Source organism: Salvelinus namaycush, chromosome 2, assembly GCF_016432855.1.
Source record: "Salvelinus namaycush isolate Seneca chromosome 2, SaNama_1.0, whole genome shotgun sequence".
Classification (NCBI taxonomy): Eukaryota; Metazoa; Chordata; class Actinopteri; order Salmoniformes; family Salmonidae; genus Salvelinus; species Salvelinus namaycush.
This window is the reverse complement of record NC_052308.1, coordinates 7,749,238-7,770,248: the sequence shown is the minus strand read 5'-3', so window position 1 is coordinate 7,770,248 and position 21,011 is coordinate 7,749,238. Positions and strand designations below refer to the sequence as shown.

At 41.2% G+C, this 21,011-nt stretch overlaps 1 protein-coding gene across 1 annotated transcript; it reads left to right on the top strand.

Annotated features, from left to right (window-relative positions):
- The first annotated feature begins 2,461 nt into the window (after positions 1 to 2,461).
- Positions 2,462 to 21,010, top strand: LOC120058516 (diphosphoinositol polyphosphate phosphohydrolase 1-like). The gene is made up of 5 exons (XM_039007233.1): positions 2,462 to 2,743; positions 4,179 to 4,289; positions 16,515 to 16,559; positions 16,664 to 16,748; positions 16,872 to 21,010. Exons 1-5 carry the CDS (start codon positions 2,645 to 2,647, stop codon positions 17,066 to 17,068), a joined length of 537 nt encoding a protein of 178 aa, XP_038863161.1. The 5' UTR covers positions 2,462 to 2,644; the 3' UTR covers positions 17,069 to 21,010.
- Position 21,011: the final 1 nt, after the last annotated feature.

Genomic DNA, 21,011 nt, shown 5'->3' with positions numbered 1-21,011 from the left:
ATGCACTTATTGATGAAGCCTGTGACGGATGTGGTGTACTCCTCAATGCCATCAGAAGAATCCCAGAACTATTCTAGTCTGTGCTAGCAAAACAGTCCTGTAGCAGAGCATCGGCTTCATCTGACCACTTTCTTATTGACTGAGTCACTGGTGCTTCCTGCTTTAGTTTTTGCTTGTAAGCAGGAATCAGGAGAATAGAATTTTGGTCAGATTTTCCAAATGGAGGGCGATTTTCCAAATGGAGCTTTCAAATCAAATAAAATCAAAATAAAATTGTCACGTGTACCGAATACAACAGGTGTAGACCTTACAGTGAAATGCTTACTTACAGGCTCTAACCAATAGTGCAAACAATAGATAAGTAAAGAAATAAAAACAACAGTAAAAGACAGTGAAAAACAGTAGCGAGGCTATACACAGTAGCGAGCCTATAAAAGTAGCGAGGCTACATACAAGACACTGGTTAGTCAGGCTGATTGAGGTAGTATGTCCATGTAGATATGGTTAAAGTGACTATGCATATATGATGAACAGAGAGTAGCAGCAGCGTAAAGAGGGGTTGTACGCATCTCTTTGTGTGGAGTAAAGGTGGTCTAGAGTTTTTTTTCCCTCTGGTTGCACATTTAACATGCTGGTAGAGATGAAGTAAAACGGATTGAGTTTCACTGCATTAAAGTCCCCGGCCACTAGGAGCGCCACCTTTGAATGAGTGTTTTCCTGTTTGCTTAAGGCCATATACTATGGCCGTATAGAGCTCATTGAGTGTGGTCTTAGTGCCAGCATCGTTCTGAGGTGGTATATAGACAGCTATAAAAAAATATATAGATGTTAACACCCTTGGCAAATAGTGTGGTCTACAGCTTATCATGAGATACTCTACCTCAGGCGAGCAAAACCTTGAGACCTTAGATTTCGTGCACCAGCTGTTGTTTACAAATATACATACGCCGTCACCCCTTGTCTTAGCAGAGGCCGCTGTTCTATCCTGTTGAAAAAGCTTAAAACCCGCCAGCTGTATGTTAATCATGTCGTTGTTCAGACACGACTCGGTGAAACATAAGATATTACAGTTTTTTATGTCCTGTTGGTAGGATATACATGCTCGTAGTTTGTCTATTTTATTATCGATTGATTTTACATTGGCTAATAGGACCAATGGTAAAGGTAGATTACCCTCTCGGCGACAGATCCTTACAAGGCACCAGGACTGTCGTCCACGATATCTCCGTCTTTTCCTCCTGCAAATGACGGGGATGAGGGCCCTGTCGGGCATCTGAAATAAATCTTTCCCGTCCAACTCGTTGAAGAAAAATATTCCCTCCAGTACAGGGTGAAAAATCACTGCCCTGATATCAAGAAGCTCTTTTCGGTCATAAGGTTCTCTCTGCAACTGGATCCTGGACTTCCTGACAGGCCGGCCCCTGGTGGTGATGGTAGGCAACAACACATCCGCACGCTGACCTTCAACACGAGGGTCACTCAGTGGTGCGTGCTTAGTCCCCTCCTGTACTACTTAAGTACTTTTTGGAGGTATCTGTACTTTACTTTACTATTAATTTTGTTGGACTACTTTTACTTTTACTTCACTCCATTCATAAAGAGAATAATGTACTTTTTACTCCATACATTTTCTCTGACATCCAAAATAACTAGTTACATTTTGAATGCTTAGCAGGACAGGAAGATGGCCCAATTCACACACTTATCAAGAGAACATCCCTGGCGTGTCTCTGATCTGACGGACTCACTAAAACACAAATGCTTTGTTTGTAAATTATGTCTGAGTGTTGGAGTACGGCCCTGCCTATTTGTTAAAAAAAATTGTTAATGAATTACGTCGTCTGGTTTGCTTAATAATTTGAAATGATTTATATTTTTACTTTTAATGTGGTTGTGCAAATATACTTAACTATATTTAAAAACCAAAGACTTTTACTCAAGTAGTATTTTACTGGATGATTTTCACTTTTACTTGAGTGATTTTCTATTAAGGTATCTTTACTTTTACTCAAGTATGACAATTGGGTACTTTTTCCACCACTGGTATAAGGTAATTGAGGTAGCTATGTACATATAGGTAGTGGTAGAGTGACTAAGCAACAGGATAGATCATAGACAGTGGCAGCAGTGTATGTGGTGACTGTGAAAGTGAGTATGCAACTAAGGTTTTAGAAGTGGGGGGACATAATAATAATAATTATTATTTTTTAAATTCAGTTCGGATAAACGCTCCAAACAGCCTACCCGACCGCTTGGAGGCGTCCGAGCAGTCGGGTGGGTTCTGCTCGGACGCACATGCAGGAACGCCCTGAATTGTGTCCCGCAATTGCGTCCTCCGCGAAACCAGCGTAATTTGCGTAAATTCTCTACTTAGTTTCGTTTTTTCGTAATTAGATGCGGTATTCCTCAAAATAAGATACGTAATATCCTAAGCAAATTTCGTTCAAATGTGCCATGTTACGTTGATTACGCAGTTATCTTCATAATGGCGACCGTGCTGGAGAAGCGCCTATGCTTGTGAAAATGAAGCGAAGAAGTTATTTATTTTAATATAACGCCGGGGTTACCCATAGGAGGACGTTGCATCGAAGACAGCGGCTTTCCCAGTGTTTGAATTACAGTTTTGGTCCATTGGTAGCCCGAAATGATGAAGTTAAAGTTAAATCAAACCCGGACATACGATGGGGATGGCTACAAGAAGCGGGCCGCCTGTCTGTGCTTTAGGAGTGAAAGTGAAGAGGAGGTGAGGACGAGGATGCAGGGGTATAGAGTGGGCCGCAGTTCAGGAAAACCAAAATAGCTATAGCTAGCTAGTGTTTGTCATTTGCTAATTGGGAAGGTAACTTAGCTAACTGTTAGCTACTGGTTTTGGTGTGTTGGTTTGTTTTGTTGAATCAGCGAACAGGTCGACCACCCAGGGATATCTAGCTAGTTAACGTTGTGATAGCTAGCCAAATGTTGAGCTAACTAACTAGCCAGCTAACTTGGTAACTGGTAACTACAAAGAGTGTGTTATTTTATTATATCTAGCTAGGTAGTTAACTCGTTGCGGCTAACCAAACAGTACAAATATTACTAGCTAACGTTAGTTGCTTGCCACATTGTTGGTTACCTAGCTAGCTAGGCTAACTAACGCGTAGCCAATTAACGTTAGCTGCTAGAGTAACATAACCAGTGCGCTAGCCAGCACTGTATCTTCTTGATATCTAGCTAACACATTGTTAATGCTAGCTAACGTTAGCTAGTATATTTCTGGTTATAACGATCACTTTAAACACTATGACAATCAATGTTTATTAACATTGTCAATGGCTCAAAACTAGTATCGATTCGTCATTAAAATGAATTTAGCTAGCGCCAACTACTAGTTATTTAGCAACATTTGCTAGATGGATAGCTACCGTTAGCTAAATAGCTAGCTATGGGCCTTCCTTTGCTTGGATGGGACTAGCAACAGGTAACTTGACTGGAACTACCACGACCTAACCGTGCTTGTGATCAAACTAGCTACCTACCCAGTTATTCCTTCAATATAGCTAACAAATCACTTGAATAAGTCTACTAGTTGTTTTATCTGGAGGTCAGCTAATAACCCATTGCATCACTCATATGACCCATATTATGGGTGCCAACCTGGCTAAAGACAAGTCAGTGTCACCAAACCATCTGTCATCACTGTCTGTGGTAATCCATGATTTATATTGCTCTACACACGCCATTGGTAGTAATGTTTCTTGCTTGTTTATGCGAGGGAGCTATGCCTAAAATATGCATGCATAATAACTATATGCATTAGGCCAGGGGTGTCAAGCTCATTCCATGGAGGGCCTAGTGTCTGCAGTTTTTTTCCTAATTCAATTAAGACCTAAACAACCAGGTGAGGGGAGTTCCTTACTAATTTGTGCCCTTAATGCATCAATCAAGTACAAGGGAGGAGCAAGAACTTGCATACACTTGGCCCTCTGTGGAATTACTTTTGACACGTGCATTAGGCGATCTGTTCTTGCGAATGTCAGGTGTAATTTGAATATGACTGACGTTTTCATCAACACAGTAAAGAAGCGGGCCGTAGAGAAGTTGTCTCAACAACACGCTCTGCTGTGTTTACATTGAAACCTGAAACTCTGGATTTGGTGGTACTCAATGCTGGTGCTCAATGCTGTATCCTCTTACTGCAGGTGCTGTTGGTGAGTAGTAGTCGGCATCCAGACAAGTGGATCGTCCCTGGTGGAGGGATGGAGCCAGAAGAGGAGCCCAATGTAGCTGCAGCACGAGAAGTCTGTGAAGAGGTTAGCTTCTTTCACTCTCATTTCATTGACTGTAATCATTCAAACTATATTCCCGCCCTGTATCCCCACATTTGAGGGAACCTGTAGGTGTCTTCCATAATTGTTATGGATATTGGAGATGTTGCTCTCTTTAGGTGTGGCTTTTGGGGTAGACATAATCAATGTTTTTTTTCCTGCAAACCACACCCCTTGATTACAAATGGCAACAAGTTGTTGAGATTTGCCCATGTGAGTAGGCTTTTTACCTTGATATAGCTTGTTGAAAGATCGCTCTTTAAGTTTTGAGTTGCACACATGTTAATCCATGTTGGTCAAAACACATCCACTTTGGGCGGTGCAGTTGGTCTTGATCATACTCTGTTTGTGTACTGAAAAAATAAAGGCAACATCCACAGTAGCTAAGCAGACAAGAATGTTGGTGCCAAAGGAAGTTTGGCGACTAGTATTTTTTTTTACCTCCCGCTTCGGGCTAAATGTGTCAATGTGTCGTTCATACATGCATAATCACGAAATTCCTAGTTTTGAAAGCACCTGTTCACTGGAAGCAGTTCCCCCCCCCCATGGACCTACCCCCTAGCAATTCAAGTTCTAGCCAATAAGCTTCAGCCCCTTGCCATTTGAGTGACAGCTAGCAAGATGCTCAAACAGCAGAGTGAGAGCAAAATGACATGGTGCACTTATCTGCACATATGTGATGTAGTGTGCAACTTTTGGGGACCACTTTTGGCTCCTAGCGCTACTTTCAGAACTACTGGCTAAAAAGTATACAAAAGTACCAAAGAATCTCTTTAAAGAGATACTTCTGGATTTTGGCACTGAGGCCCTTAATCTACCTCCCCAGAGTCAGATGAACTCGTGGATACCTTTTTTTTTATGTCTGTCCAGTATGAAGGAAGTTAGGAGGTAGTTTCGTGAGCCAATGCTAACTAGTGTTAGCGCAATGGCTGGAAGTCTATGGGTATGTGCTAACATTTGTGTGTTGACATACTGTAGCCTATTCTGTATTTCAACGTTGATGCCTAGTCACTGTAATTGAACCATGACGATTGAATATTTACATTTGAGCCCAGGGACTTTTCTTCACCGGGGGGGATGAAGAGGGTTTCTCTGTTGCCAAGTAGGGCCTCTCCAACTAAGAATTAGGTTTTAGAAAATAATCAGCAGATTCATTCTATTGGGAGGTATCCCATGTCATGATGTTTTAGAGCTGGCGATATGAACAAAAATCCATATTGCGATAAAACATTTTTAGATAACGATAAATAAGTGAGAAATTATGCATAATTATTTTTGGGGAGGTGCTAGAGCTGGGCGATATGGACAAAGTCATATTGCTATAAATGTAACTATTTTGCTCAATAACAATAAATACAACGTTTTAATGGACATTTACTTTACATTAGCAGCAGGGCTCTAGACAAAAATAACAGTGCCAAGTAAGATTACTGAGATGGTAGCCTATGATTTAACAAAGTAAGCTTTTTCATCTAAAATATACAGGGAATGCATTATTGTTATGTGCAGCCTGGCAAAATAGGATCCAGAATTATCCAATTTTATTTTTGACTCTTCAAATAATTTTCTGACGTCTTTGTGCAGGCTAGCTATATTATTCACCATCATGAAGTGGGAAAATTATGATTTTGTTGTTCTATAGCCATGTAGGTTAATTAATTAATCTATCAGTAAATGTAGGCTAATGTCCTGTAAAAACCTTCCAGCGCTAGGCCTAGGCTACTTGATGTAGCATCTCAGAAAGTTGTCCAACAGCCAGACTGGGACGGGGCGTTTGATTTCACCACCTGATAGACAGTTTTTAGTGGGTCATTAGATGGAGAATAAAGAGCAGACTGAGCGCTGTACTCTAATCTAATTTTATTTGTCACATGTGCAGAATACAACGGGTGTGGACCTTGAAATGCAGTGAAATGCTTACTTACAAGCCCTTAACCAACAATGCAGTTCAAGAAATGGAGTTAATAAAATATTTACTAATTAAACTCAAGTTTAAAAAAAATAAAAAGTAACACAATAACGAGGCCATATACAGGGGGTACCGGTACCAAGTCAATGTGTGGTGGTACTGGTTAGTAGGAGTAAAGTGACTATGCATAGATAATAAACAGCAAGTAGCAGCAGTGTAAAAACCGGGAGGTGGGGGGGTGCAATGTAAATAGTCCGGGTGGCCATTTGATTAATTGTTCACAGCAGTCATCCCTCGCAGGATGCTGATATCATCTTTTACCCTGGCTGCTCACTGCTCAGTAAGTTAGACATAAGTCCAGCAGCTGAGCTGACATCTCTGGCTTGGCTTGCCCATTGATTTTCCATTGGGCACAGTGTTTTGTGTGTGTAGACATCACATCGGTAGCACAGTCTCTTAAGGTGTTGACTAGGGCTGAGATTTGCCAGGGACCTCAAAATACAATATCACGATACCTGCAGTGCCTTCAGCAAGTATTCACACCCCTTGACTTTTTCCAAATGTTGTTGTTACACCCTGAATTGATTAAATTGCTTACACATAATACCCTATAATGTTAAAGTGGAATAATGAATTACATTTTTATTTTTGACTGATTTAATTAAATGAAAAGCTGAAATGTCTTCAACCCCTTTATGGCAAGCCTAAATAAGTTAAGGAATATAAATGTGCTTAATAAATCACATACCTGCCCTCTGTGTGCGATAATAGTGTTTAATGTGTTTTGTTTTTTTAATGACTACCTCATCTCTGTACCCAACAAATACAATTATCTGTAAGGACCCTCAGCCGAGCAGTGAATTTTAAACACAGATTCAACCACAAAGACCGGGGAGGTTTTCCAATGCCTCGCTAAGAAAGGCACCTATTGGTAGATGGGTTAAAACAAAAGCAGACATTTAATATCCCTTTGAGTATGGTGAAGTTATTAATTAATTACACTTTGGATGGTGTATCAATACACCGCCACTACAAAGATGCAGTCGGCCTTCCTAACGCAGTTGCCGTAGAGCGAACTGGGGTACGCCAAATAAAAATGTGATGTTTTTTTTTAAACATTGTTATTATAATTCTTTCCTCCACAATTTCAGCTGTATTCATTGACCTGGCTAAGGCTTTCGACTCTGTCAATCACCACATTCTTATTGGCAAACTCAACAGCCTTGGATTCTCAAATTACTGCCTCGCCTGGTTCACCAACCACTTCTCAGACAGAGTTCGGTGTGTCAAATCGGAGGGCCTGTTTTCCGGACCTCTGGCAGTCTCTATGGGGGTACCACAGGGTTCAATCCTCGGGCCAACTCTTTTCTCTGTATACATCAATGATGTCGCTCTTGCTGCTGGTGAGTCTCTGATCCACTTCTACGCAGACGACACCATTCTGTATACTTCTGGCCCTTCTTTGGACACTGTGTTAACCAACCTCGAGACAAGCTTCAATGCCATACAACTCTCCTTCCGTGGCCTCCAACTGCTCTTAAATGCAAGTAAAACTAAATGCATGCTCTTCAACCGATCGCTGCCCACACCTGCCCGCCCGTCCAGCATCACTACTCCGGACGGTTCTGACTTAGAATATGTGGACAACTACAAATACCTAGATGTCTGGTTAGACTGTAAAATCTCCTTCTAGACTCACATTAAGCATCTCTAATCCAAAATTAAATCTAGAATTGGCTTCCTATTTCGCAACAAAGCATCCTTCACTCATGTTGCCAAACATACCTTCGTAAAACTGACTATCCTTGACTTCGGCGATGTCATTTACAAAATAGCCTGCATCCAATTTGCTGAGTAGAGTGTTGGAGGCTATCACAGTGCCATCTGTTTTGTCACCAAAGCCCCATATACTACCCACCACTGCGAACTGTATGCTCTCGTTGGCTGGCCCTCGCTTCATATTCAAATCAAAGTTTATTTGTCACGTGCGCCGAATACAACAGGCTCTAACCAATAGTGGAGTGGAGCCAAATCCACTCGCTCCAGGTCATTGATAAGGCAGGGCTTTACCTAGCAAAGACTTATCTCAGCTCACTGGTCACCATAGCAGCACCCACCCGTAGCACGCGCTCCAGCAGGTATATTTCACTGGTCACCCCCAAAGCCAATTCCTCCTTCGGCCGCCTTTCCTTCCAGTTCTCTGCTGCCAATGACTGGAACGAACTGCAAAAATCACTGAAGCTGGAGACTCATATCTCCCTCACTAGCTTTAAGCACCAGCTGTCAGAGCAGTTCACAGATCACTGCACGTGTACATAGCCCATCCAACTACCTCATCCCCATACTGTTATTTTATTTTGCTCCTTTGCACCCCAGTATCTCTACTTGCACACTCATCTTCTGCACATCTTTCACTCCAGTGTTTTATTGCTATATTGGAATTATTTTGCCACTATGGCCTTACCTCCTTTATCCTACCTCATTTGCACACACTATATAGACTTTTTCTATTGAATTATTGACTGTATGTTTATTCCATGTGTAACTCTGTGTTGTTGTTTGTGTCGCACTGCTTTGCTTTATCTTGACCTGGTTGCAGTTGTAAATGAGAACTTGTTCTCAACTAGCCCAACCGTGAAATAAAAAAATTAATAAAGTAAAAAAAAATCAAACAGTCCATTTATATTTTCCAACGGAGCTATACATTTGGGTGAGGTTTTCTCACCTGAGTAGCCTCGTTTCACTGCCCAAAAATACAATTAAACCATCTGGTGTAGAGCGAAATAACAACACAATGTCAAATACAGGTAGCCTAGTCAACTAATTAACATCCAATCACATTAACCGTTACTCTCTCGCAGGAATTCCACTAACGGTCCGTATGTAGCCAAATGTAGCTGCTGCTCATTCCATTTGCTCGAAAATTGATAAAAGGTTAAAAAATTAGTAAGGCCCACGTCCATAGACACATACCAGCTCTACTGGTAGTACTGCTACTACCAGCAGTACTGCACCTGTCGATGACACAAGTTGTTCTGCTTCCACGAGCACATCCAATGCTATCATTAGTAGTTCTACATTTGTTGTTAGCCCAGCTAGCATGGACACTGACAGTTGGGAATTTGATGCAGCCGAAGAGCTACTGCCCCCTTACCCGGGAAAGCACCGAACAACAGACAGGGACATTGGACCATTGAAGAGGCGCAAATATTATGAGAACTACATTGATTTGGGGTTCACTTATATTGGGAGTAGTGCCTTTCCTCAGCCACAGTGTGTTATATGTGCAAAAGTACTTTCTCACAACTTGATGAAACCTTGACTCTTGCGCAGACATTTAGAAACAAAATATGCCCATTTGAAAAAATAAGATTTTTAAAACTTAAAAATACGTTTTTTGAGCGAGAATTAAGACTACTTTCGAGTAGTAAGACATGTATAAAAGCAATAGGTGCCATTTAATAAGAAGGGGCTAGAAGCGTCTTATATGGTGAGCTACCGAGTGGCTAGGACAGGGAAGTCCCATACTATCGTGGAGGACGTAATCATTCCTGCTGCCGCGGATATGGCTTGGACAAGGCTGGGGGAAATGGCCAAAAAAACAATAGAAAATGCCATCATCAAACAGCACTGTTTCACAACACATCAGTGACATGGCAGGAGATGTTTTGAAACAATTACTGCTTCGCATACAAGCCAGTGAATTCTATGCGTTACAGCTGGATGAGTCAACAGGCGTGGTGGGCCTGGCACAGCTCCTGGTATATGTCTGTTACATTTATGGGGGGGTTCAATTAAGAAAGACATCCTCTTCTGCAAACCACTGGAAACCAGGACAACAGGATAGGATATTTATAAAGTACTGGACAGCTTTGTGACATCAAATGGGCTTTGGTGGTCAAGATGTGTTGGTATCTGTACTGATGGTGCAAAAGCCATGACAGGGAGACCTAGTGGAGTGGTAATGCGTGTGCAAGCAGTTGCTCACGACGCCACTTGGGTACACTGCAGCATCCACCGGGAGGCTCTTGCTGCCAAGGGAATGCCTGACAGCTTGAAAGACGTTTTGGACACTACAGTGAAAATGGTTAATTTTGTTAAAGCAAGGCCCCTGAACTTACATGTATTTTCTGCACTATGCAATGATATGGGCAGCGACCATGTAACGCTTTTACAACATACAGAAGTGCGCTGGTTATCAAGGGGAAAAGTATTGACACTTTTTTTTTTTTAATTGAGAGACGAGCTTAAAGTTTTCTTTACTGACCATAATTTTCACTTGTCTGACCGCTTGCATGATGATGAGTTTCTCACACGACTGGCCTATCTGGGTGATGTTTTTTCTCGCCTGAATAATCTGAATCTAGGATCTGGATCTAGGATTACAGGGACTCTCAGCAACTATATTCAATGTGCGGGACAAAATTAAGGATATGATTTCAGAATTTGGAGCTCTTCTCTGTCTGCATTAACAAGGACTCAAGCTTATGGACAATGTCAAATGTGATATAGCACTTGAGTTGGTTGTGTAATTACGCAGGTACTTTCCCGAAACTGATGACAACTGGATTCGTTATCCCTGTGATGCCCTGCCTCCAGTCCACTTACCTATATCTGAACAAGAGAGCCTCATTGAAATTGCTACAAGTGGTTCTGTGAAAATTTTACTTAATCAGAAGCCCCTGACAGATTTCTGGATTGGGCTGCGCTCAGAGTATCCTGCCTTGTCAAATCCCGCTGTTAAGACACTGATGCCCTTTGCAACCACGTACTAGGGCTAGGCGATATGACCATATGTATCGTGTGACGATAGACGTTTTTCTATCGTTTCATATTATGCGCTATTGTTTGTTTCATTGTGTCGCAAATCACACTCTTTACGGCAATATTTTTTGTCAATTGGACGACGCTTTGCCTTCTTCCACACGTGCCATGTGGAAGGAAATTTGCAACACAAACAAACATGGAGGAGAGTGAACATGGCAGGGAGACACGGAGCTCGTACCTAAAAGGGGCTACTTCGGTCGCATGGATGTGGTTTGGGTATGAAAAGTCTGACACAGACCAGAAAACCGTCCTCTGCAAAATATTCCGCAGGCCGGTCCCGACAACAGGCTCAAACACCACTAACCTATTTTACCACCTATGCAAGAATCATGCGAAACAGTACGAAGAGAGTCTACGGATGAGACCCAAAAAGTACAGTAGAGTGCTCAAAACAAACCCCCGACTCTGACGTTTTGCCCACGGCACCCCATATGTCAAAGAATCGCGAAGATGGAACGAGGTAACCGCTGCCGTTACAGATTACATCTGCAAAAAAATGGCCCCGTTGTACACGGTCGAGAAACGGGGGTTTCGTGAGTTGGTGCTAACCCTCAACCCAAGGTACCAAATGCAAATTGATATGTGACGCGTATTAATGCCAAAATAACATGCAAAACTGGCATGCCCCCAAAAATATAAATATGTATTTTTAGGCCTAAATTTATTTTGTTTGCAACATAGTGTTTTCTATTTACCCCTTTAGATTTTATACATTAATATTTTGTTACATGCTTAATTGAACATTTGCACAAAGGTTCTAAATAAAAGGGGAAATAATAGTGGTCTAAGGCACTGCAGTGCTAGCTGTGCTACCAGAGATTCTGGGTTCGAGCCCAGGCTCTGTCGCAGCCGGCCGCGACCGGGAGAACCATGGGGCGGCGCACAATTGGCCCAGCGTCGGGGACCATGCTAGAATGAAATCCATAGCCCTACTGTCGCCAACAGCACCTTGCTCAGTCAATCCCACAGCCATAGCAACCACTGCCCATAAACACTAATGGAAATCATTTGTATTTTTTATTCACATCAAGATATTGTTTTTGTGCTAGTTTGCTGTGCCTGCACCAGAACTCAAGTATATGTCATAGCTTGTTCTCTATCTTCTTTTTAAATACGGAGCCAATTTGTTTTCAGTACTTTTATTCCCATGGCTGATCAACTCATTTTCTCATGGCTCTCTTGTCCCTCTGCAGCAGACATATGGTGAGCAATATGTTTTGTCACACCGACCTTATGCCATACCGGGATATTCGGTAATACCGACACTGAAGATAAGGGGTGCTGTTTTCAAACCCCACTGATGCTCTGTAATCCGAAGGTTAGCAATGCTAACAAGTACATGTAAAATGCGAACTAAATGCTAACAATTTTATATTAAAAATTTTCTAGAGTTTCTGACCTAAACTATACAAGTAACTAAAAAATGCTATTAACCGTTTGCTGCACGCACAAATACAATATTAGCCAGCAAGGCTCTTGATCCAGGACGGGATTCTCTGTTACCAAGCGAATGCTTGATTTTTGAAAGAAGCTAGATAGCAACTAGCTACTGAATGAGCAAACCAAAGGCACAACTGCAGAGCATTTAGCACATTTTAGACAGTTAATTTAATAGTTATAAGATATCTAGCTGGCAAACATTTAGTTGTGAATTCCATACTGTAATTAGATTGCCTGGCGCATGCTGCCCAACAGTGAGTGACTCACAAGGCTCCGGTCTCTCGTCGTAGTGTGCCTGTAAACAAACACCATGTGACACGTGACTATTAAAAGCTTCATAATAATGTGACCGCTGACATGAAGAACTTCATCCCCTAAGGTATTGCGCAAGTTGACTGCAGGCATTTACTTAAAGTAGCTATGAACATTGAAATGTATTAAACATTTCAAAGAAAGAGTTAACGGTATTGAAAAAACATCCTGTGGCTTTTTACAAATACCCCCGGTATACGTTATACCGCCCAATCTATAGGCAAGTGCCTTCCAAAAGTATCAAACTGAGTCAATCCATCTCCAGTGCTGCTGCTGGTTTAAACCTCATAGTGCACTCCGTTGTAATGGGTCATAACCCTCACTCTAATTCTGATGGCTATTTGACAAACCACCCAGCTTCTTATGCTGGGTGGTTTGGAGTCCGGCCAGGACTGAAAGTCATAAGAACAGGTCAAGGGTTATGGATCGTAGTAGTGATTGGGAGGGAGGGGGTCGATGCAGTTACATATCGGGATATAATTTGACAATAATGTCAAACAAATTGACTCCGTTTTCTTTCTTTTTTTTAAGATGAAAAACAATATAATATATTGGGCTCCCGAGTGGTGCAGCAGTCTAAGGCACTGCATCTCAGTGCTAGAGGCGTCACTAGAGACACCCTGGTTCGAATCCAGGCTCTATTACAACCGGCTGTGATTGGGCGGCGCACAATTGGCCCAGCGTCGTCCGGGTTTCGCCGGTGTAGACCGTCATTGTAAATAAGAATTTGTTCTTAACTGACTTGCCTAGTTAAATAAAGGTTACATTTAAAAAAATTGTCAGTTTGTTTTCTGCACTGATTTCCATGACTGATCAAAACTGTTTTCTCATGGCTCTCTTGTCTCTCTGCAGCAGACATATGGTGAGCAATATGTTTAGAACGTCGAATCACAATATCGAATCATAATACATTTAGAATCGCAATACATATCGTATGATCACCAAAGTATTGTAATAATATCGTATCGGGAGGTCCCTGGCAATTCCCAGCCCTAGATAGTCAAACTACAGTGTCCACATCCACTCGTCCTCAACTGACCTGACCCAGCAGAGTCCAAATAGACTGGAATGCAGCTCTAATGCTCATGTTCTTCACTCACGTTCTCATTATGATACGGAGGGTGGCCATTTTTGATTAGAGGAGGTGGTTGAGAGTAGAGGTCGACCGATTATGATTTTTCAACGCCGATACCGATTATTGGAGGGCCAAAAAAAAAGCCAATGCCGATTTATTTTTTATAATGTATTTGTAATGATGACAATTACAACAATACTGAATGAACACTTATCTTAATTTAATATAATACATCAATAAAATCAATTTAGCCTCAAATAAATAATGAAACATGTTCAATTTGGTTTGAATAATGCAAAAACAAAGTGTTGAAGAAAGTAAAAGTGCAATATGTGCCATGTAAGAAAGCTAATGTTTAAGTTCCTTGCTCAGAACATGAGAACATATGAAAGCTGGTGGTTCCTTTTAACATGAGTCTTCAATATTCCCAGGTAAGAAGTTTTAGGTTGTAGTTATTATAGGAATTATAGGACTATTTCTCTCTACGATTTCTATTTCATATACCTTTGACTATTGGATGTTCTTATAGGCACTTTAGTATTGCCAGTGTAACAGTATAGCTTCCATCCCTCTCCTCGCCGCTACCTGTGCTCGAACCAGGAACACATCAACAACAGCCACCCTCGAAGCAGCGTTACCCATGCAGAGCAAGGGGAACAACTACTCCAAGTCTCAGAGCGAGGGACGTTTGAAACACTATTAGAGCGCAACCCGCTAACTAGCTAGCCATTTCACATCGGTTACACCAGCCTAATCTCGGGAGTTGATAGACTTGAATTCAGATCACAGCAGAGCTGCTGGCAAAACGCACGAAAGTGCTGTTTGAATGAATGCTTACGAGCCTGCTGGTGCCCACCATCGCTCAGTCAGACTGCTCTATCAAATCATAGACTTAATTATAACATAATAACACACAGAAATACGAGCCTTAGGTCATTAATATGGTCGAATCCGGAAACTATAATCTCAAACAAAACATTTATTCTTTCAGTGAAATACGGAACCGTTCCGTATTTTATCTAACGGGTGGCATCCATGAGTCTAAATATTCCTGTTACATTGCACAACCTTCAATGTTGTCATAATTACGTAAAATTCTGGCAAATTAGTTCGCAAAGAGCCAGGCGGCCCAAACTGTTGCATATACCCTGACTCTGCGTGCAATGAACGCAAGAGAAATTACACAATTTCACCTGGTTAATATTGCCTGCTAACCTGGATTTATTTTAGCTAAATTTGCAGGTTTAAAAATATATACTTGTGTATTGATTTTAAGAAAGGCATTGATGTTTATGGTTAAGTACACATTGGAGCAATGACAGTCATTGATTGATTGTTTTTTATAAGATAAGTTTAATGCTAGCTAGCAACTTACCTTAGCTTACTGCATTCGCTAACAGGCAGGCTCTTCGTGGAGTGCAATGTAATCAGGTGTTAGAGCATTGGACTAGTTAACTGTAAGGTTGCAAGATTGGATCCCCCGAGCTGACAAGGTTAAAAATCTGTCGTTCTGCCCCGTTGTTCCTAGGCCGTCATTGAAAATAAGAATGTGTTCTTAACTGACTTGCCTAGTTAAATAAAGATTTTATAAATAAATAAAAAATCGGCAAATCGGCACCCAAAAATACCGATTTCCGATTGTTATGAAAACTTGAAATCGGCCCCGATTAATCGGTCGACCTCTAGTTGAGAGGAACGGAAGTCTAATCTTAATAATTAGGCCTAGGCTATCCAAACCCTGCCTATTCACCAGTCAGCCCAGTGGTGGTCTTCCCCATATTATCTGGTTGAAGGCATGAAGAGTGTGGGATTGATACTGGGGTATACTGCCTATGGGGTCCAGGTTTATTAATAGGCTGAAATTGGAACCTGAAGAAGATACATACTGCTGGCATCCCCTAGTAATATATAAACCTGGCCCAGTACCCCTCAGTCTCTGGGAGTCGTGTACAAAACGCCTTCAAAACACCTTCTCATATCTCCCTCACTAACTTTAAGCATCAGCTGTCAGAGCAGCTTACAGATCATTGCACCTGTACATAGCACATCTGTAAATAGCCCACCCAACTACCTCATCCCCATATTGTTGTTTATTTATTTTGCTCCTTTGCACCCCAGTATCTCTACTTGCACATTCATCTTCTGCACATCTATCACTCCAGTGTTTAATTGCTGAATTGTAATTATTTCGCCACTACGGCCTATTTATTGCCGTACCTCCCTAATCTTACTTCATTTGCACACATTGTATATACGCTTTTCTGTTGTGTTATTGACTGTACGTTTGTTTATTCCATGTGTTACTCTGTGTTCTTTGTGTTGCACTGCTTTGCTTTATCTTGGCCAGGTTGCAGTTGTAAATGAGAATTTGTTCTCAACTGGCCTACCTGGTTAAATATATATTTTTTTAAAGGTGTGAACTTTGGTGCGTTGAGGTACTGCTGTGTGCCGTTTTTGATGTATTAGGATAATTGTGTGAAAGATGATTTTTGAAAGGCATCTTCAGGACATATTGTAGCACAGGCTACACACAACTAATTAATCGCTCATTACTGCAGTGACACAGGCCCTTAAGATTGAAAGAATGATGTATTAGTTCCTTAGATATGTGTGTTGATTCGCTTCGTTTTTTTTTTTTGTTCAACAGGCAGGTGTGAAGGGGACTTTAGGTCGCCTAGTTGGAATTTTTGAGGTGAGTTTATGACCTTACTAGGCATGCTTAATGTGATTTGGGAGTGGAGAGAAATATTGACTTTGTTCTGAATTTTTAAAAGATAGTTAATATATATCTTACAGAACCGAGAGAGGAAGCACAGAACCTACGTCTACATTCTTATCGTAACTGAGGTCCTGCAAGATTGGGAGGACTCTGTCAACATTGGTGAGTGGCATTCATTTTTAAATCTGATTACACTAGATTGTTTGAATTCTGGTTATAGTTGTCTCATGTTTGTCTTAACTTGTGCTTAACTTAAATGGTGTCTGTTCATGTTCCTTTTAACAGGGAGAAAAAGGGATTGGTTTAAAATAGACGATGCCATACAAGTGTTGCAGTGTCACAAGCCTGTGCAGGCCACCTACTTCGAGCCTCTCAAGGAAGGTTGCCTGACCAGCAACGGGACGCCCCTGGTGGCCACGATAGGCGGAGAACTCTCACCCACCTACAACATCAACCAGAGCTCTGTGTCGGGTATCAGATAACTAAAACACAACGCTGACACAACCCCCAGGAGCTCTCACCACCACTCTCTCTCTTACTTCTATTATTTTTATCTCAAATACCAACATGGGTTGCCTTGCCAACTCTTTTGTGCCAGAGTTGTGGCGCAGACTTGACAGGTGTTGGGTGAAGATTCTGAAACACTTTGTAAATGTAATTTTTGACCCTTTTTGTTATTATTGTATTGAAAATTGCATGAAGCATCCCTCACTCCCCCATTCTACTACCTTAACGCGCCCTTAGCGTGGTGTTTATTGAATGCAAGAACTACTTTTTACTGTTGTGATGTAAAAGTGTATACTTAGTGCTTAAGCTCAAGGCTTTCAATGGTATTTTATGTCTTTTGGTTATTTTCTGTGAATGAATGTGGCCAAGAGTGTTTTCCCTTTTAAGTATAGGAAATTCGAGCCCGACCGTTGTTTTTTTTGGGTCCGATTCAGATTTCTTTTGGGGGGTAAAACGTGCCGATATACAGTTTTACAGCTGGGAAGTGAGTGTCGTTTTTTCCCCACACTGAATTCTCATAAATTACCATCCAAGAGAGCAGTTGTTCAATAACTATGCCTCTAATGTTGATTTCATACATTGTGATAATGACCCATCATGAGAATGGCGGCAAGTGTTCAGATCAGCATGAGATTACCATTTTTCATTTTATTTATTGAATATCGGTGGAATTTCCTTCCGATAGTGGTAAAAGGCCAATATCTGCCGACAATATCGGTGAACTGATATATCGGTCGGCCTCAATAGAAAATGTTCTCTGTATCTGAATGGACAGATTGTGGAAAGTTACTTGTTTTGCATGAGCACTGGTATGTTTTGTCTTACACATTGGGGTGACCTGACACTGATTGTGCAGCAATTGTGGTAACCAAGGTCTTTGAATTATCTTCATTTAGCTCAGTATTGTGGTTATTGGTGTTAATATTTTGCAGGTTTCATTCGAAAGACTAGGCCCTTTTCTACATGGAGTTATGACACGATTGTCAAGTGTAAATTTTCCCTTAGTCTGGAAGCTAGCCAGCCATTTCAATATTACATTTTGGGCAAAAAATATACTATAGAAAGGTCTACTCAACTAAAGATGTAGAAAAGTCTCCTATAGAGATTTTATTTCTCCAGTGTCTATATCTATTTTAATGTTCCCCTAGTCTGTTGATAGTGGTTCACTAGACACTGAAACAGTTGGCAGATCCCCTACCGACCGAAATGTATCAGTTTTTATCACTTAGAATTGCATGATGTGAACGACTGCAGTCTTCCTCCATTTATTTTCCAGAGGGTGAAAGGACTGCGGCCTGCATTGCCATCTATGGACTGACTTACCTTCACCCAACACAACTCTTAATCACATTTTCAGATTCTCCCGACTCACATTAACCTCAGTTTATAGCAGATGTTTACATTGTTCATAGCATTTATTTATCACACCAGACAGCTAGATGGGTATTTTAGATTACTTTTCAGTAAGGTATTTTTTAGTATAGAATCTGCATTCCTGAACAAACACATGATACCTACCTGCTTGACATTCAAAGTCATGGAATCTAAAATGCTGTCTTGGCAAGATGCAGAACAAATGAGCCTTGTACAGTTGGATACTTTGTTTTTAACATGTAAAAATGCTTTTGGATAGTTTTTTGCTCTCTTAAATGTCTGGCAAAAGTCTCTCTAGCCTACCTGCGATACTTGCCTTGGATGTGGCATGGAGCAGTGGTTCAATACTGTGAAACTGGAGGCGCTGTAGATGGCATATCGTAAATTGTTTATTTCTGTTTAGAACAAAGGTGAGTGTACAAATGACAAAAACAGTTTCTCTGACGCATTTGTGAGTGCTATATGTTGCTCAAACATGGCTGTAGAGTTGACTCGATCCCCAAACAAGCGGTGATGTTGGGTTTGGAAGTTTTGTTGATGAGTTGCTTTGATACACAGTACATAAGGGCTGGGGTTGAGAACTCAAATGATATAAGCAGCTGAGATGCCGCCTCAGATGTTATATGAAGACCATGTGCAACTGAGGCCGAGGTAATAAAGTGAAGTTAATCACAGTTAACATACAAAGGACTCAATTCAATCACATCCGCTTTAGCCGACATCCTCATAGCGGTTCTCTTGGCGGTGTGGAACTGCATTAGAGCTGTCAAATCCACTGGCAGCTCCTGGCATTATACCTAGAGTGGACATTGCAGTTGGCTGCACGGAGTCACATTAAGAGAAACCCCATGTAGCCTTGTTTACAAGTTGGAACACTGGAATGTGAGATATAATTTACACTTCGATTAGGCTGATAGAAATCCTAATTTTGTTTTCTGATTTTCAATTTGAGCATTATTTTTAAATAGTGTAGGCTCTCGTTCTAAGCTTCTAATGCAAGTTGGACGGGTGTGGCATTGTAACAATGATCAAGAGCAGCTGCACACTGATTTGATGGCTCCAACACAGTTGGAGGTGTCGGCTATTGCCGGTTAACTCTTATTCTAATTGAATTTAGGCCGAAATGTAGATTCTCCGCTGAGCACTTCCAAACCACTAGTCTACCATACATGGCAGCACTGTGCTGTTATGACATTATCCTAGTCTCTGACAACCAACGCTTATACTTACAGGCCACTACATCTCCCCCGTTATCTCTTTTGCCCCGTCATTGTTTCAGTAGCTCATCATTCGCTCTCCAAACGGAGCGTTATCTATGTTCTCCCCAATCCCAGACTCAATGATGTAGGCCTGTTCTCTAATTGGCAATGGATGTGAAATATCTTTAAGGGTGTAACTAAGTTGAGTGGATGACATCAATAGAAATGCTACAGGAATCCCCCCTCCCTCTCACAAAGGCCTAGGACTTTGAACCAAGATGTATTGCTTTTTAAATGAGCTGCATCAATGTGTGGGGGCAAAGTCTTGGAACTGTCTAGTGAAGACCGGATCCTTTCCAATATCACCTGTCAAACCCACAGAGCAGAATACATTTAGACCTGTATTTCAATTCTGTGGTCAGCCTCCCTTAAAGTCAATTTTCTTTCAATGATAATGATCTAACAATCAGCTTAGAGCTGGAAAATCAGTGTGACTGACAAAGGGGTTCTACTGAAAATCGGTACCAGGGCAGGCAAGTGCGGGGGGGGGGGTATTCATGTAACAGCCCATCAATGACTACTTGTTCTTTAACCTTTGTCAATTTTGTGTTCCTGACAAGATGTGTTGTACATGTGCTGCTTTAGCTAGTATGCAAGTCTTATAGCTAGAGGCTCTCCGATACACTTGACTAAAACCTAAAGTGTATGTTTTCCCCTTTCCATATCACAATTGTTAACTTATTTTAATGCAATGAAAGTTGAAGTGGACAAGGATTTATACATGCATTTCTCTTCCTAAGGGATGATTTTACACAGCACTGCTGTCAAAGCCTTGAGGATGAATGAAAGTAGGAAGGATGCATTTCTAAAAGGCCCAAAAGCGACCTCTGCTCCAATAGGCCATGGTCCTTCAACACACTAGATATTGGAAATCACATGACCACTGGGAAACGATTAACACCAGCTAGTGGCCAGGCAGTATTCTGCAACAACCCACGTAAAAATGTTTTGCCTCAATGTTCAGTTGAGCATTCTGCAGTATTCATGGCATAGCATTTAATTGGGATAGTGGTTAACAGCTTGATCCTTTTTCAATTGGACCGTCCAGCAATGGACCTCCCGCTATGTACAAATTGATTAGGCAAAAATCGTAATCCGATGTGATTGTGTAAAAAGCTATTTGGACTACCTAATATGTTTCCATTTCCCTCAACATAAGCTCTTGACCTCAGCCTTTTAGTTTCCCTACATATTTGTAGTAAAGGTACATCTCTGGAATTTTATTTCTCGTCATTTGGGACTGTGGAATAAACCAGTGGACTGAAGATTGTAATATAAAAATGTG